Below are 13776 nucleotides of genomic sequence, written 5' to 3' on the forward strand. Positions count from 1 at the left end.
AATTCATGTGACACTTTCAAGCCCATGTCCACACACAGCTCTAACAGCCATGAGATGGGACAGAGTGGAAAAAGCCTTGGACCACGCAGCTGGAAACATCTCTTGTGCCTGCACAGCACAGTGAGAGACTGAACACATCCCTCTGAACCCCCTGGCTGCTGCACTGTGGGCAGGGACACCTGGCAGAGCATGGCTTGCAAGTCCAACTCGCCTTGAAACTAGCACAAGCTTTTAAACCACAGCCGTGTCTGTGGGAAGAGAAAAGCCAAGCAGAACACATTTAATCTCAGCCTTCTGGAAGAAACAAGCTAAGTTGGTATTTGTAATGGAAAATAAGGATTTCCCCCACACCACCAGTGTGCTTATAGAGTATTTGCCATATTCCAGTTATTTTTATCCCTCCCGGTGGAAATGGAAGCGGCAGCAATAAGCAGAGAGAGAAAACAAAACCAACGGAGCACAGTTGTGCCCGGGAGGGACAATGCCCTGGAGTTTTTACTTCGGGAGAAAATTAACATGTGAAATGAAACCTGTGAGCTCTTTGATTAACCTGCTCCATCGGGCTCCAGAGAGCACCGCAGCAGAGCCTGCTCTGCCTCCCCCCATCCCACACCCCAGAGGACACCTCTCGAACCATGCCCAGCTCCACATCCCTGCCCGCACCCTCGACCCGCAGGGACTGGTGGCTCCTCAGCTGCTCTGCAACGTTCAGCCCATCTGAACTGAGCCTCCCCTCAGGTCCTTGGCCGCTGGATTTCATTACCCCTGGTTTCTCCTAGCTCCCCTCCCAGGGTCTTCCCACAAGGACTCAGCCAAGGGAAGCAGCTGGGAGAGTGTTAAAAGGATGATGCCTGCCTCATTGCTGAGCGTTTGCTGCTGCTGGCATCAGATCTCAGGGCCGAAAGATTTCCTGGGCTGCTTGTTGTTTCAAATCTAGTCACTCACTGCTAACAGACTTCCCAAGGCTGTGACATGACAAGAGGCAAGGACACAGAGCCACTGGCACTGACAGAAACTTTTTGACTTAGTAGGCCTGCTTAGATAATAGACAAACATCCCCCCCACAGCTGCTCCCAGCCAGTGAAGTGCCCTCCCTTCACCACAAAGTGCTGTCAAGTCAATAACAGCAGTCATGGACAGCCCAGACACAGAGAATGTGACAGCCCCAAAGCCTGCAGCACCCTGTCCCCAGGGGGTACATGCTCCCAGGATGCCAGAGCTCCCAGCACCAGATGCCATCCAGACCCCCGTGAATGCCAGAGCCCTGCTGGCTCAGGTCACACTGTAAATGTCAGCTCTGCATGCTGTTACCTGAGCTCAGGCAGGGACAAGAAAGAGCATTGCTTGGCTTAAAGGAAGCATCAGATCATCAAGTAAATGAGGGCAGAGGTCTCCCACTAATTTTGACCAAGCTCTGTCAACCTGCACGACCTGCAAACGTGGCCCCATAAATCCTGTCTGGCACAAGTATGCAGAAAGCCTTCTCTGTGAAGGCAGCCACTGTGCTCATCATACAGCAAAGGCCAGGAAGAGAGAGGGCTTCTTGGCATGGCAGAGCAGGGCACAGTTTCCCAGCCCAAGCTCAGCACTACTGATTTATGTTCTACAGAACTCAGTTCTCAGCAGCCAGCAGCAAAAAAGATGTCCTGACAGGTTTGTGCTCTGCTCAGACATTAAAGGGCCTTCATGTTTATGGAGGAAAATGAGACTGATGGTAACTGGGCAGAAGATGAAACTGGTTTGATGTGTCCACAGCTACCTCAGGAGCCAGCAGCAGGCTGAGGATCAGATCACTTCCTGGCAAAGGGAACTGAGAACTTGAGGAGTTAACCAAGACCACACTGCAGCTCTGGACTCCAAGCTAGGCAAAGAAAACTTCCACATTACAAAGCAGGGTACTGAGTGCTGACACCACTGTGATTCATCCTGTTTTCCAGAGGGAAGAGAGCACTGCATGAGAGTGGCAAACCCAGGAACATCCTGCAGCTTCAGTAGGAGACACAGACCCCACGCAGCTCCTCTCTAGCTGCACTCAGCTCTTCCAATTACCTACTGAAGGAGAAACTGAAGTGCCTCAGTATTACCAACATGGCCACTGCCTGTCTTCCCAGCATTGCATACTACTTAACGCATTCAGGGCTCTTATAGCCCCTCTTTTCCATCAGATGCAGGGCTGCAGGAGTAGTGACCTGAGTGGTCCACACCATGGTCACTATTAACACTCAGTGTTCTGGTACAGCTGTGCCTGAGCTCGAAGCAGGCTGAACACCCCCAGCAGGGCCTGATTCAGCACAAAAACCCAGGGCCAGTCAGATTGGCAGCATCAGAGCTCACCAGTTTCCAGACTTTGCTCAGCATCAAGAACACACAAGCCTAAGAGACAGCACCAGATGCAGGGCTCCTGCCTACAGGCAATGCTGAGACCTTGCCTCCTTCGGGCACACACAGCAAGCCTGTGCTGCTGGCAGTGGATGCCAGCCTGGTCACTCACTCTGCTCATGAAAACGACCCTGAGACACAACTTTTAGCAACAACAAGTACTGAGGAGCATCTCCTTCCTAGAAGGGCCTCAGCAGTGCAGAGGGCACCCAGAGCCTGCGTGACATACCTGACCCAAGTGCAGACCTCTTCTTTGAGCTTGGTACCCACCGTGCCCAAGGCAATGGCCAGAGCCAGGGGAACAAGGCTGGTTGGCATTGCAGCAGCTCCAGCTTGCTGAAGGCTTCCCAGAGTTGTGTGCCTCGCAGTACCAGAGATGAGGAGAGGGCAGGCAAGGCAGGCTGGCAGCTGTGGCTCTTAGGTTCCTCCTCCCCAGCACGGTTCAGTCTCCCCGCGGCAGGAGGTGGGGGGTTGCTGTTCCAGCCACCCGTGCCCAGCCAGTCCTTCCCAGTGGGACAGCTGCCAGCTTGCACTGCTGGGCAGGTCACACAGCTCTGCCATCGAGCTGATGGAGAGAGAAATGAAGGTCGTTGAGGTCCCTTGGTTGCCAGATTCTACTTAAAACACGAAGGCTGAGCTGGGGTCGGAGGCACCATGCACAGATCTCAGCCACCACCCACACCTCCCTCCCGGCAAGGAACCTCTCACCCCTGCAGAAAGCAAAGCCCTGCCTGAGAATCGCTTCCCAAGGCAAAACTGTGCTTGCTCCGAGACCAGCCCCTGGCAGCCGTGGTCAGAGCACCATCTGGTGACACGGTCCGGGAAACAGGCTCTGAGGAGAGGCTTGCAAACTCTCCGCAGCGAGATGTGCAACTTGGAGCTGACCTCTGCTCCCACGCAGGGAGTGTGGCTGACGATTCGGCCCCCTCCGTGCTTCCTAACACAGCTGCCGAAGGGCTCCGAGTTCCAGGCACCCACCCTGACCTGTCTGCGTTCAGAGAGCAGAAGTCTTGGCTGAGCATGGTCAGGAGGACTCACTGCTGCAACCCCTCCTTGCTTTGAAGGTGCACCAGGGCAGAGAGATCAGATGAACAGCTTAACTTTGGGATTGCTTGGAGACACAGACGACCTCCAAGAGGAGAACACAACAGTTTGGCATTTTGCATCTAGCCCTGCAGTCAACTGCAAAGCCATGCTCAGGTGCGTGGCACAGACCCTGCAACAGCTGCAGAACAGCTGCTGAATGTGGGTCCAAGCATGATTTTGGATGAATGTTTTCAGCCAGTTTCAGAGCTAACTTCTTCCTGCCAGAATACTCCTCTGAAAGAGACACACACTGCCATGCACAGCCCAGCCTCAAATGCACAGCTCTGGCACACCCATGGCATATTCCAGACCCATATTCCCTGCAGTGATGGAATCATAGAATCAATCAGGGTTAGAAAGGACCACAGGAATCATTCAGTTCCAACCCCCCTGCCGTGCCCAGGGACACCCTACCCTAGAGCAGGCTGCACACAGCCTCAGCCAGCCTGGCCTCAAACACCTCCAGCCATGGGGCCTCAACCACCTCCCTGGGCAACCCAGTCCAGCCTCTCACCACTCTCCTGCTCAACAACTTCCTTCTCGTATCCAGGCTCCATTCCCCCTAGTCCTGTCACTACCTGAGAGCCTAAAAAGTCCCTCCCCAGCTTTTTTGTAGGCCCCCTTCAGATACTGCATCTTCAGAAGATGTTCTTTCCAAATGTTTCTAGTTGCCAGAGCCACACAGGTGGTGTTTGCTGAGTCTTCCATCATGAAAAGCTTTTGCTTGACAGAGAATCATAAAATGGACTGGGTTGGAAGGGACCTCTAGAAGTCATCCAGTCCAATCCTCCCTGCAGTCAGCAGGGACACCCCCAAATAGATCAGGTTGCTCAGAGCCCCATCAAGCCTGACCTTGAATGGCTCCAGGGATGGGGCCTCTGCTACCTACCTGGCCAACCTGTTGCAGGGTTCTACCACCCTCACAGCAAAGAACTTCTTCCTATTGTCCAACCTAAATCTACTCTTCTCTAAATTTAAAACCAGTGACCCTCCCCAGCTTTCTTGTAAGATACTCTCCAGAGGCTGATTGCTGTACAGGTGCAGTGAAGGAAGTGCCAGCATCCAGCAGGTCTCAGCAATCTCTTTAGCCATCCAGCCTCCGGCAGCATTGGTGGCTCTGGTTCCTCCCAGGGGACGGCAGGGGCCGAGCTGCACACGTGGCAGCAAGATGCTCCTGTGAGCAATGCTAGGTATGGGTTTTGTCAAAGCCACAGGAAGCAGAAAGGACTGCCAGCAGCTGAAGGGCATCACTCAGGGTGAAGCCAGGCAGAAGCTTAGCTAGGATACTAAAAGGGAATAAACCAAGCAAGCCTGCAGAGGCAATGCAGGGACTGAGTGAAATCAAAGAAAGGTCCCGAACATGACAGTCCTGCCACAAAGGAGCCAGTGTGAGTGCCAGAGGAGCTGCAGCAGATGGGCTGGCAAAGCTGAGATTGCTCTGGACACAGTGAGGCAGTGCCTGGCAAAGAGAAATGAAACAGCCACCCAGAGAACTCCTCATTGTTCCTCTGCCAGCAGAGTGCCAAGCTCCAGCTAAGGAGGAGTCACAAGGGTCAGCAGAGCATGCAGACAGCTGCTGGCGTGGAGCACACATGGCACAAGCCTCACCTCACACAGGCAAAATCCATCTGAAGTGCAATGGTTTAGGTTGAAACCATCTGTTCCATTGCTGCACATTGCAAAGGGCAAGCAAGCCACTTGTGCTCAGAAATGCAGCAGTAAGTGTGGGCTTTAGTGAGGGTAGCTAAACCTTCTTCTAGAAACAGCTCTCTGGTCCTGGAGCTGCTGTGATACTAACCCAACACAAGCACTTCAAAGAATAAAAGGAGAAAAAAAACAAATTTCTTTATGAGCTACAGCCTGAAGTTAGTTCTCTGGTACATAACAGAGATCCTTGGATCAGAGCCTTCACCAACTGTGAAGGTTACAGAAGTAGAGAGAGACCTTCACGATGGTTGGCACTGCAGGTTACCAGAGCTCCCACTGCTTGTAGGCAAATGACTGAGAGGTAATTTGAGCTTATGTGCTTGCTCACTTCACTTTTCCTGGCAAGTCTGCATGGTCAGTAATTGAGATTCGTGCCTGGAAGGACCTGTGGTCATTTAACTGTCTGCTGTTAAAACAAACCAGACCCAGTTCCTACTCCAAATTGTACAGCTGTAGTTGAACTGGGCTGTACCTCAAGTTAGGTAAACTCAATTCTACCTTTACCTCTGATACGACGCCGTGAGGCTGCTCCAGTAGCAGCATCAGCACACACACAAAGGCTTAATCAGGAGGAAGAAGCAGCTCAAAGCACCTACTCTGAATGGTCGTTAGAAGGTGAAGGAACACAACAGCACTGCACTAAGTACAGCCAAGCCACAGTATCACCAAGGTTGGAAGAGACCTCATAGATCATCAAGTCCAACCCTTTACCACAGAGCTCAAGGCTAGACCATGGCACCAAGCCATATGGAGAAGTGCAGAGTGGTGAAATCACAGCACCCCCAAACTCTGAATCGAGTTTAAATTCCAGCATTTTCTGTCTTGGAACTCCCAGGTGCTGCAGATGATGCAGCCTCAGGTGCTTCTGCTTTAACTTCTGCAGTTAAAACTCCACCGAGGCACTGCAAGCACAGAGAAAAGTCTTTTGCCAAGACACGGACTGGAAGCTAACGACCTAGAACAGAAGTGCAAACAAACAAACCAAACCAACCAAACCCAACAACAACATAACAAACAAAAAAGAAAGAAACTCAAATTGAAAGAGTAATTTTTTTTTTTCTAATTTAATAGAAATAACCCAAAACAAAATGGTTGTCAAACAATGCTTTCAACTGCTCTAATACAACTTCTACAGCACATTCCAGAGCATTTTAACGAGAAATATTTACAGGCAGCTAAATGTATTAAATAACCATGGAAAGAAAAACTTCTCTTTTTATTACACACCAGCAAAAAACACAGGAACAGAACAATTAGAAACTGTAACCTTGGGTTTGTTTTCCTTTAAAAAAAAAGAAGGAAAAAAAAAAGGTTAAATATGATTATTCAGAGAATACAATACCACAGAAACAGCACTTTTGTTGAAGAACCATATTAAAAGGTGAGCGGTTTCCTATGTGCAAAAAAGAACCAGTTCAACGGCTGGAAGCAAGAAATCATCGAAGAATGCCATGGATTTAACCCTTCCAGGAGCACGTTTACATGTAAAACAGGCTTTTGACTGCACAAATCTTTAAAGGCTTATTTATATACATGGTTTGTGGTGTTCTGCACCTAAAGACATACCCCCCCCCGCTCGCAGGCCACCAGCGGACATGCACTTCTCAGCACAGCTCACCCCGCGGTGAGCTTAGAAAATGTTTTAGTGCCCCCTCCTTGTAGAAAGTCAATAAATCCTGGAGAGAGCAGCTTTGAGCTGTAAGATCACTCAACAGAAAAGGCCCAAACTGCCTTTCAGACTGAACAGTTCACTCGTCATAAAAAAGACATCCAAATCCACTGCAACTCCTGAAAGCCAATCCAGACACCTTGGAAAGCACACAAAGGAGGATCCCCAGGAGCAAACCCAGGAGCTAGGTGGAAAGAGTTGCTGTACACACACCACACCCAAAGCTACAACACGAATGCCCCCCTCTGAAATGTGTAAACTGTGGCCCACTCAAGCTCTTTTAAAACATGGGTCTCTGTTTCTCACTCACACCCGAACTGGTAAAAGAAATATGCAACTTTCTCCCATTTCTGAACTCAAACACCAGGCTGTGCTGTCAAGAACTCCTGCACACTCTGCTTCCAAAAGCAGGACTTGGCAATATGCATACAAGCTCTCCTATAAAATCACTGCCCAGAGCAAAGGACTCCTGTCGTGCCAACAGGCACCAGGCAAAGCAGTTTTATTGCTAAGGAAAGGGGTAAAGAAAGAGAAGGAAAAGCCAGCTCCCAGCACATCACACACATTGCTTCAACACTGCCACTGCCTACACTTTTAGAAGTCAGCCAATAAAGGAGGTTATGGAGAATGATAAAATTGGGCTAGTTTTGAGGAGTTGTTCCAGTGGCTTGCAGAAATGCTTATGAAGCATTCCAGTGCCTCATGTGCCAACAGCACTGCACTGTCACAAGCAGCAGTGGCACTGCACACAAAGAACCTCTCTGGACGCTTAACAGAGCATTCCTATTTTGAGAAGTTTGGGGAACATCCTCTCTTGGTCTAGCCCTGATGGCAATTCTGCCTCATCATGCCATAGGCAGGGCACAGTCAAATGAAAGACCTGAATCTGGCTGGTTGAACTAGCACTAATCACTACCCACTAGTCAGTACATGGCAGGATACCTGCTGAGGTAATCGAGAAGTCCACAGGTAGCATCCTGTGAACTTTTCATTCCTATTTCAAAAGCAAGTTGCCTTTTACTTCTTTGGATTAACTTAAACTTCAGGGCCATTTACAACAAAAACGGAGACACAAAGGGTGGCTTTTTTTAAGTGTCTTAAACCAGAGCACGAAGTTCCACCAAGTGCCAGGCTACCTTCTTGCTGTCGCGTGGGAACGCTGCAATGGTGCAAAGGAGCTGGCATGCAGAGCCTGCCTGCCACAACTTCTGTCTGCAGAAGTTCTGCTGATGCAAGCTCTGCTCCAGTTCTCAAACACTCACATCACCAGGCACAGAGAAGCCACTCAGAGCAGCTCAGCAACCATCCACACAAACCCCACAAAGCTGCTCTGGAACCAGTTTCACACAGCTTGTGCTAACTGAGCAAACCCTTACCGGTCCTATGATGAACACTGACAGATACAAGACAGAGGATCAGGAGGTGTACTGGCAGAGCTTCTCTTTCAATTACTTTTTAACAGAATTTATCTCATTTCCAAACTATCACTGAATGATTGTACTGAGAGCTCCAAAATGAAGGAGGAAAAATTGAGATGCTTTGCTGCTTTTATACAACACAGACACACATCAGGTTCCAAGAACCCAGGTCAAAATTCCACAATACTGTTGAGCCCTGCTGAGCTAAATGGAAGCATCAGTTCTAGAAGTTCAGAGGTTATGTGTGAGAGTAGAGCTTGAACTTTCATCAAGACCCAAGCTCAGCACCACTCGTGGCTTGCAGATGAGCTGGTGGACACAGGCTGGCAGTAGCCTACAGAGCTTGACGGTTTTTCTGCCTGTCAGTGGGAGTGACTCAACCACAGAGGCTTCCCCTAACATTCTGACGCCTGCTCTGCAGTCTGGGTGGAGAGCAGAAGGTATCCTGGCCAGAGCCAGGGAGCAGGTGCAGCCTCTGGACTGCAGCTCTGCAATGTGGTCCTTCCTCAACTCTGACCCAGCCTGGGAAGCCACTACCTCATCCCTTTGCTCCAGCTGAGGCAGTGGGCATCTGCAGTACCTGGACATGAGCGGTGCCTGACAGCAAACAGGTAAAAAGTTGAAGTCTAAAGGTACAGAGCCTACAGTGCTTAAACACCACAAACATTGGAACCACAAGTGAAGAGAATTCACAGAAAAAAATCTTTTCATGATAATTTTAATTATATTCCTTTGCAAAATGAAGCTGAGAAACTAGAAATGCATAAATAGGCAATCCACAGAGCCATTATATGATCCCTCGTTGCTATCCGTGTCCTACTCACATACGGCACCCTTCCTATGCCAGAGCTTCTGCTGTGTGTCAGTGTGGTATGTTTAAGCAGAATTAGTTCCTCTTTCACATACAAACTGGTTAAAAAAAAAAAAAACAAAATTGAAACTGGCACTCTCTTGAGATCTGACAAAGAGTGTCCAGTTTGGGTTTTAAGTGTAATCTAAAGAAATGAGCTTGAAGTTACAAACACCTTCAGCCCCTTCCTTCGCCGTAAGAGAGGCAAAGTCACAACGTACACAGACTTTGTTCTCAGAAAAAGGAATCAAATCTTAAGTGATTTGCATAAAAACTGCTGAGAGCATCCCTCAGTTTGCTAACACTCTGCTAAAATACTTCTCTTTACCATTATGGTAAAGTGTATAACAATGCCACAGGAATTGCTCCTGCTGGGTAGAGCAAACCCTAGCGATTTGCTATGGAATTGCTGCATTCACACAAAACCTGGTGGCAAATTTGTAGCCTGTCAAATTCATCTCCTCTGAATGTATCATCTCACTTTAAACCAGAGCTACACGAAAGCCAGAAATTACTCTGATTATTTCTAGCCTTGCTTCCTGCCAGTAAAGGAAACAACTGTTCAAACTACAAGGACTTTGCGATGACCTCACTTCTAACCAGAACTGCTGGGATGAAGGCAGTGTGCAACGGGAGGCACTGCAGAGGTGCTTGCCACAGGGGTTAGGGAAAGGGGGGAAAATTGTTCTGTTTTCAGTATTTGACCAGAAACCACTCCAAGCCAAATCCTGGTCTGTGCAAGTACTTTGTTCAACTGCTGAACATAGTAAGCCAATCCCAAGGGAATTATCCCAATCTTTCAAGATATTTTGCTCATAAGCTGCTTCTGAAGAAAGTTCTGAGTAGTACTCTAATAAAAATAAGAGAGAACCTCCAAATGAATGCAATGTTAGAAATAGCATATATTACAAACCTTTTCTTGATAGGAACAATTAATAAGAATACATATTAGCTTAAAAACAGCCCAGCAAATGTTGCTGAGCTGCAAGAATCTCAATTCACTATTTACAAATAAGACAAAGTGAATACAGGAAATTTTACACATTTGGTAGTTAATAGGTTATTGTTTGCCGAGTGGTCTGTTAGAAACTGATATTCAGGAAGACTGGAAAAACACCCCAACCAGTTGTTACCTCTTCAGTCTATATTTTTAAAGTACAGAAAATTAGGCAATGAATACTGGAGATAACATTCTGCTTCATTAGGGGGATCAGGGACAGATGAGACAACGCTGAGACTTCTGCCATGAAGGCCATCAAAATGTTCTGTGCACAGGACTAAACAGACCCAAGCCCTGCAGAAAAGAGGCTGCTGCCACCAGCTGAGTTTTTCATCTGTCAAGAAGTCACACTCCTGCACTTGCCAATTCAGAACACTTCAATGAGATTGTGTTTTGTTTGCTTGTTGTTTGGGTTTTGTGTTAAACTTCTGCTACAGGTAAAATGTAGTAAAGAAAGAAAATGTAGAGAATTGGATCCACAGAGTTATTCACAACACCACTTAAATGAGATGATGGCAGCCGTGACCAACACGCACTAAGCTCACACCAGGAGGGGACTCCAGGAACACTTCAGGCCAGTTGGAAGGTGAGAGACTGGAACCCATCCGCTCCACTAAAGCGGTCCTAACTGTACATGGAACGTATCAGACCTGCTTCTCTTCAGTGTTTATCCTCTATCTGCAAGAGCAGGATGACTGTGTCCCCTCCAGCAGGAAAAGAACAGAACAGAACAAATCATAGAGGAGAATAAAAAACCAAAACCCACCAAAACTTTACATCTTTCCCCTTTTGACGAGAATGCTTTTCTGTACAAGTGTTTGTTTTTGTAATCTAATACTGTTAAAAAGCTATCAGCTTCTTCAGGTTGGCCACTGTAGGCATGATAATATTCCAGAACACTTAAATAAGAGTTTTTACAATAAACTTTAGGTCCATGGCATTAGATTACTTTATGTGCACTGGTCTCTCATCTGATTTTAGGCGTTTTCTACGTGGTTGTATAAAATCTTCATCGGAGTCCTCAGTTATTTCACCATCATCCTCTTCCTGCTCAAATTCAGGCAAAGGCTGGAAGGTCCTGTCTGGGTAGATCTCTGTAAGTTTATCTTCAAAGTATAATGCAACTGCCTTCCCTGCCTGTGCTACTTCTGAATCAGCCTGCAAACAAAAGAAGACAGCAACATTCACCTCCTGGAAATGCACATCCCTTCACCAAGTGTGCATGGGCTGAAACGCTTACCTTCAAATTAATCTCTTGTGTTTCTGCATAAACTTGAACAACTTTCATCATCTAAAAAGGATACCAGAGTCAAAAAAAATGAAATTATAATCCTTTCTAAAGTTATGAGATTGCATAGGATTGGATGACTAAAAAGTCAGCCATAACAGAACAGTTTGTTATGGGCTACAGCTCTTTAGTTCTCGAATCTTAGCCGAAGCAGGTTTAAAACAGTCATGAGGTTAATAACCCTTCAGTAAAACACACAGCTTTTGTACCATCAGTGGCTCCCAGTCACTTCCAAACCTGCACTCTACTCATGACTCTTTTTCCATTATAAATTCCAGCTGATTGGACATTACTGAGGAGGAGTCTCACTTTAGAGAAAAGTGCTCCACAGGGCAACTTTCTCAGGGGTCTCTCTCCTCTTTGACTTCTACTCTTTAAAAGCAGGTGGCTTAGAGACACCAACCACGATGCTGTCAGGACAGGTCAAGGTGACTCATCTTTGCCACGAGCCAGCATCTTAAAAAACAAAACATCCACCAGTCCTTGCTTCCTTGTCTTACTCTCAGCCCTAAGAGCTGCAGCAAGCTTTCCTCTGTGGGAGATGCTGCATTAATTCCCTCCATTAACAAGTTCACATAATTGCAATTTCTTTCACATTAATCTCCACCTAATAAAGAGATATAAAGGGTGTCCAAAGTCCCAAATGCTTGTGAGCATTTACAGCATGAGATCACCAACTTGGATTTTCACTAGTGCACTTGGGAAACAGTTAAGATTTTAATAGTAAATTTGTGTACTTCCTTCAGTCCATTTCCTCACAGAGGCAGAAATGTAGCCCAAGCACTGCAAAACTCTGATTGCACTCTACAGAAAAAGTACTGTTTGACACATCTCTAAGGTCAGAAGAAAGCCATTCCCTGGCATGCCTTCTCTCCAGGGCTCGGTGCCGTCCTTGCTTTAAGGCATCTCAGAAACAAGGACACCCTCTCAGCCCAGCTCCTGTTTCAGCACACCAGCATCATGATTTATGTTTGATATTCACAGTATTTTTTCCCCACTGCTCCACCCAGCAACACCACTTTGGTGCCTTAAGCCTCTCAAGTCATGTTTCACAGATAAGGTGCACATATTTCATTACAGATGGGTTCACTGGAAAAATAAATCAACTTTCCACAGTCATCAAAAATCAGACTCCATACAAAAGCTAATCTACTGCAAACTTACTTCTGAGAGCCCCACTCAGAACTAAAGCACTAAGTGCAGGATTAACCACGAGGGCAATGCTTTCCTGGATTCAGCCTGCAGGAGGTACTGCATCCAGTAGATCCCTGTTCAGAAGGGCACTTTTCCTTAGCAGAAGAAGTTTCCTCAGTAGAGGTCTGCCACACTTCACGAGTGCAAGAACAATTATCTGCAGAGCTTGAGACAGTTTTGAAGACTACTTGATTGTCTCAATTACCAAACTTCCTAAGCCCTTCCATAAGCTATGTGATGTACAGTACAAAGGTCATCCTGCTCCTTAGTTCACATATCAACACCAGTGAAAGCATTTTAAAAGGTTCCCTCTATTAAAGCCTGGCTAAAACCAAGGCAGTTCTGCAAATGCTTTTATTTGCTTTGGGTTTGAAGTGCCTGGTTCAGCATCTGCTCCATAAGCAGAAGTTAAGACGGGCAGCAGAGCCTTCCAAGTGGAGAAGCTACAAAGCTCTGCTGAAATAAAGCCTGCCCTAAAGAAAGGTGTACAGATTGGAAGTTAACATACTTCATTAAACCTGTCACAGTTCTTGAAGATCAACCGGACGTCCGCCACAAAATCCTCTGGGGTTTGGTAGTGTTGGGAATGTTTCTTCTGCAGTTTCTTTTTCACCGTGGATAAATCCATTGGTTTCTTTATTATTTTATAGTAGTTTGGTATCTGCAAAAAAGGAAAAGTGATTTCTCACTGCAGTGAATACATAACTCACAGGAGCAGTTAAATCACAGAATCAGAGGACCTACGGGAAGGCTGGGGAGGTACTACTGGCAAGTGCTTGTGAAGACAGGACAAGGAGTAATAGGTTTGAATTGGCAGAGGGGAAGATTCAAACTAGATGTTAGGAAAGGGTTCTTTCCAGTCAGGGTGGTGAGACACTGGCACAGGTGGCCCAGGGAGGTGTTCAAGGCCAGCTTGGATGAGGCCTTGAGCGACCTGTTCTAGTGGGAAGTGTCCCTGCCTATGGCAGCGGGTTGGAACTGGATGATCCTTGAGGTCCCTTCCAACCTAAACCATTCTATGAATCACAGAACGTTAAGAACTGGAAGGGACCTCCAGAGGCTATTGAGTCCAACTTCCCTGCCAGAGTAGGCTCACCCAGGGCAGGTCACACAGGATCCCATCCAGGTGGGTTTCAAAGTCTCCAGAGAAGGAGACTTCACAACCACTCTGGGCAGCCTGCTCCA

The 13776-nt window shown here is 47.3% G+C and overlaps 1 protein-coding gene across 5 annotated transcripts in view; it reads right to left on the reverse strand.

Moving 5' to 3' along the window:
• Window positions 1-6208: 6208 nt before the first annotated feature.
• The window catches only part of TRIM33 (tripartite motif containing 33), a 35526-nt gene continuing 27958 nt past the window's right edge, over window positions 6209-13776 (reverse strand). For 3 of the 5 annotated variants that reach the window (XM_064173488.1, XM_064173486.1, XM_064173484.1), the window contains 3 exons: window positions 13100-13252; window positions 11350-11400; window positions 6209-11267 (listed from right to left, as the gene is read on the reverse strand). In XM_064173488.1, the coding sequence (XP_064029558.1) occupies window positions 11055-11267; window positions 11350-11400; window positions 13100-13252 (417 nt within the window). In that variant the 3' untranslated portion in view covers window positions 6209-11054. The remainder of the gene's footprint in view (window positions 11268-11349; window positions 11401-13099; window positions 13253-13776) is intronic. The other 2 variants (XM_064173487.1, XM_064173485.1) reach the window with 1 other exon arrangement.

Source organism: Pogoniulus pusillus, chromosome 39, assembly GCF_015220805.1.
Source record: "Pogoniulus pusillus isolate bPogPus1 chromosome 39, bPogPus1.pri, whole genome shotgun sequence".
Lineage (NCBI taxonomy): Eukaryota > Metazoa > Chordata > Aves > Piciformes > Lybiidae > Pogoniulus > Pogoniulus pusillus.